Here is a 4,240-nt window from a genome sequence, read left to right on the forward strand (position 1 = left end):
CTTCCTAGTTGTACTGTTATGAACCACTTACTTCTTTGTGCCTTAATTTTCTCAACTATTTAAATGGGCATATAATGATACCTACATTACCAAAGAGATTGTGGTGAATCAATAAAGTAACATGTGAAATGTAGCTCATACGACATTGGGCTTGTAGCAGTTAAAAGCTAAAAGGCAATGCCCCTGAGTCGTAGCTACCATAGTGGATGTTTGGAGATGTTATGCAGACCCTGTCCTGATGCGTGTCCTTCACGCTAGAAAGTGACTTCCTAACAAAGCATTTTAAACACATCTCTCCCTTTCCTGCAATAAGCAGCGAACAGAGGGAGATGCAGGATAGTGAGTATTTATATTAAAGACACTGTAAGTTATCATGTCTTGAAAAAACAAACCAAAAAAAATTTTGAGTTAACAGTTAATGATTACTTAGTGGCAGGTATTTAGCAGAGCATACTAGAATGAGCAGATCTCCAAACACACAGCATAGCTAAAAACTGTGCCTAAGGAGGACTTGGGCAAGTTTCTAAGCAAAGATACAAGTCTTTCTTCAAATAGCAGAGAACAGTCTTAATACAAAGAAAGCATATTCATCCCAGATGGGGGAAAAAAATGAAGACAATGTAGGACAACCAAAAACAAATTAGCATAACGTTGCCAATATAAGAAAAAGAATCCAAACAAAGCATAAGAAAGAACATTCACTCACTTTCTTAGTGAGGAGAAACTGGATGTTGACATCAGAACCCCCTAATTGTCCTTTAGATAGATGTATGGATGAATGGGTAGATAGCCAGACTGTATATACCATATATATTTTAAAATGTGTCTTTTCTGATTACAAAAGAAATATATGTTCACCATAGAAAACTTGGAAAATATAAAAAGATTACTCAAAACTTCCCAATGAAATATAATTATTGTTTGCATTTTATATATTTTCCTTTTGGACTCTTCTTCACATGCACATATTTTTACAAAAATTGGTATCGTGCTGCATATGCATATTCTTATTTTCATTTCACTTAGCAGGGCATATAGAAATGTTCTTTGACTATAAGATGGTAAAAAACTACATACTATTTCATTATGAATATATACATTGTTGTATGTATTTGCGGCATAGCATAAATTGACTAAGGTAACAGAGACCAAAAACACAGTGTCTGGAAGAAGGGAGATGTCGATTTCCCGTGAACAGTCCTGGAGTGCAGGCATAAGCAGTCCAGGGCTGGTGTGGCAACTCCACAGTGTCAGGAACCATGAGGCCAACTCTAGAATGAATAATTACTCCACTATCACCAAGCATTCACCTCATCTGCATGGTCTGAGATAGATAATCATTACATCGGCATTCCAGCCCACAGAAAGGAGAAAAGGGAAAAGGGGAAGGGAGGACACGGCGGTTCTAGAGGCACCACCTAGACATTACATACATCACTTCTGTTCACACTCTATTGGCAGAACTTGATCACATGGCAATACCTACATATAAGAGGGAGCTGTAAAATGTACTTAGCTGCCAAAATCCTGAGCAGCTAACAATTTGATTACTATAGAAGAGAGGAGAGAGAGCAGATATTGTGGGACCCATGAGGGTTTCTGCCACTCATGTACACTTAGGACATAGTGTACATTTAGTCACTCTTGGTAATCCTTTTATCTCTTAATCTTATGATTCTAACACAATGAATACCTCCAGCTTTTGCAGTATAAAATATTGGGTAAACCTTACTGAATACCGTAGTCAAGATTCTGGTGGCCAGAATGAGAAAAGTCTGGTAATCTGTAAAAATTGAAGATCCGTTTATTTTGAGATGTGTACGTATCACATAAACATTTAATAAACATCGAAAAATGATATAAATATAAATTATGATTCCCCAATTCCCATCGCAAAACTTGTCAACATTCCATCTTCAGATTTCTGTTCCTCTGAAGGCACAGTCCTGCTGTCCCAACCCCAGAAACGTGTTTTGCTCTCCTGGAGAAGGACTGTGCTTCACACAAATGCATAAACAGGTGGAATAAATTCACCAGAAGTCAAATGATCCCACTACCAGTCCAGTAACTCCTCTTGGTTTTCCAGTGAATTCTGTATCACATGGTGAGGTCCGGTATTTTGTAAACTTGTTGCCAGATGGTGTTAATTTCACTATTTGGCACGTGCTTTTGACCTTATCTAGCTCCCTGATTTTAAGATCCTTGGAACCGTTCTGGACTTGACTTCCTTAATTCCCTCCACACCTATCAACCTGGCCCTTTCCTCCTTTCCAGAACAAGCCTAGAAATTCAGTCTTCGGGTTTCTTGGTAGTAATACTCAGTTACTGTCACCCAGCTAGTACGAGGACCCTTTTTCTGTCGTGTCCCACAATAGGCATCTATTTTAGAGCTCCTTAGCTAAACCACAGAAAAATCTAACTAACCACATGCACCACAATGATTCCTTCATTTGGGGGAACTTCCCATTATATTTCAGGAGCCAGTGGAACAACGTAGTGATTTACACTATCCAGGGATGCAAAGGTCATGCAAAATATGTGATAAGTAATGCCTCAAACAAATTCCTTACAGAATGGGCCTTATTTTAAAATATCAACAAAAAATTACATAATAAACTGAAATGCAAGCACTTAAAGGCCGTAGTGATTTACACTATCCAGGGATGCAAAGGTCATGCAAAATATGTGATAAGTAATGCCTCAAACAAATTCCTTACAGAATGTGCCTTATTTTAAAATATCAACAAAAAATTACATAATAAACTGAAATGCAAGCACTTAAAGGCCTAGGATGTCAGATCAGCAATAACAAAAATTCATTCTTCAGATGATCGAAAAAATTGCTAATAGAGAAAATCTTGCTCCCAAACAATGAGGTCCTAGGATGTCAGATCAGCAATAACAAAAATTCATTCTTCAGATGATCGAAAAAATTGCTAATAGAGAAAATCTTGCTCCCAAACAATGAGGTGACTTCAGCCAATGTTTACTGAAATTTCACTATTTATTGAAACAAAGAATCTTCCTTGCTTTAGTTTTCAGTTTTGGATGTGTAAAAATAATAAGAAAAGAATGTACTGATGGATAAAGGGTGGCAATAATCCTACAAATGGATCTGACTCCCAAACCCATCCCCACGTAAGAAGGGAGAAAATGGATCAGGGTCGCAATTGAATATGGAATGTAAAGGATGAGGAAATAGATCATCAGCTTCATAGCACCTACATGAGCTTCAGTCTGGGGATGCCAAAAAACAGTGGCGTTTTTCTGCATCTTCTGTATGTGTCTCCTCAAGGAATGTATTAACAAGGAAGCAGAAGTCACATTAATGATGAACTGGATAAATGAGCTCAAGAAAAAAGAGGCCACCAAACACAAGATGCCCTCATTCATGTCAAATAATGTGCCATTTCTCCTAGTCACAAGTTCAGGAAAAGGTGACGTCTGGCTGAGCACAACATACAGGAGAGTGGTGAAGGCAGAAATCAGCACACAGATCAGCAGCAGCCTGGAGATTTTGGGGGAGATATTCCGTTTCAGCATGAGAAAAACTGAGTGTTGGAAGTTAGAAATCTTCACACAGTACAAGATGTTGAGCAAGGTCACAAACCAGAGACTGCTAGAGTCCAAAAACATCCAACACAACAGAAAAAAGGCAGACAAGTAGACTGACCTTTCAACATTTGGAGAGATGAAGTAGATAGTGCTCAGTAGAAGCAATCCCAGTGTGAGAAATCTGGTGATGCCCAAGCTGAACAGGATCCTATCAGAAGAGGAGATTCCGTGGTTTTTGACCCAAGTCCTGTAATTGACCACTGTAATAAATAGACTCATAATGATTCCTACAAAATTAAAAATAACTGAGGCAGTAATAACAGAGAAAGAGAACACCTGAAGCATCTTTACTCATTGAGGATTCACCAGTTGTGGTGCTGATGGTGGGGGCAGGAGAAATACTGAAATGTATAAGTAGGTGTCAGGATCCAGCCAGGAAGGACGTCTCCTTTTTTATTTTTTCCAAGCATGGCAAATGAGCCATTTGTGGTCTAAAAGCCAACTGCTTTTACTGATATGCAAATCTTCCATGGATTGCATTACTATTTCTTCATTCATATTCTGTTTTCCTTATAAATGCCTAATTAATATAAGCCTATGTTAACCTGAGAGTCCACTCCTCCAGGAGCAGAAAAGCTAGAGGGAGGAGTCATGGCAGGCTCCAGGAACTGCAAATCCAAATGAG

The 4,240-nt window shown here is 38.5% G+C and overlaps 1 protein-coding gene across 1 annotated transcript; it reads right to left on the bottom strand.

Annotated features, from left to right (window-relative positions):
- Positions 1–2,959: 2,959 nt before the first annotated feature.
- LOC103585862 (taste receptor type 2 member 4) lies at positions 2,960–3,941 on the bottom strand. The gene has a single exon (XM_008566955.1). It carries the CDS (start codon positions 3,898–3,900, stop codon positions 3,001–3,003), a length of 900 nt encoding a protein of 299 aa, XP_008565177.1. The 5' UTR covers positions 3,901–3,941; the 3' UTR covers positions 2,960–3,000.
- Between the last annotated feature and the right edge of the window lie 299 nt (positions 3,942–4,240).

The sequence above is a fragment of the Galeopterus variegatus genome, unplaced genomic scaffold (assembly GCF_000696425.1).
Source record: "Galeopterus variegatus unplaced genomic scaffold, G_variegatus-3.0.2 Scaffold281, whole genome shotgun sequence".
NCBI lineage: Eukaryota > Metazoa > Chordata > Mammalia > Dermoptera > Cynocephalidae > Galeopterus > Galeopterus variegatus.

Coding starts and splice junctions, on each gene's coding strand:
- LOC103585862 (XM_008566955.1), bottom strand. CDS start 3,900: ATGCTTCAGGTGTTCTCTTTCTCTGTTATTACTGCCTCAGTTATTTTT.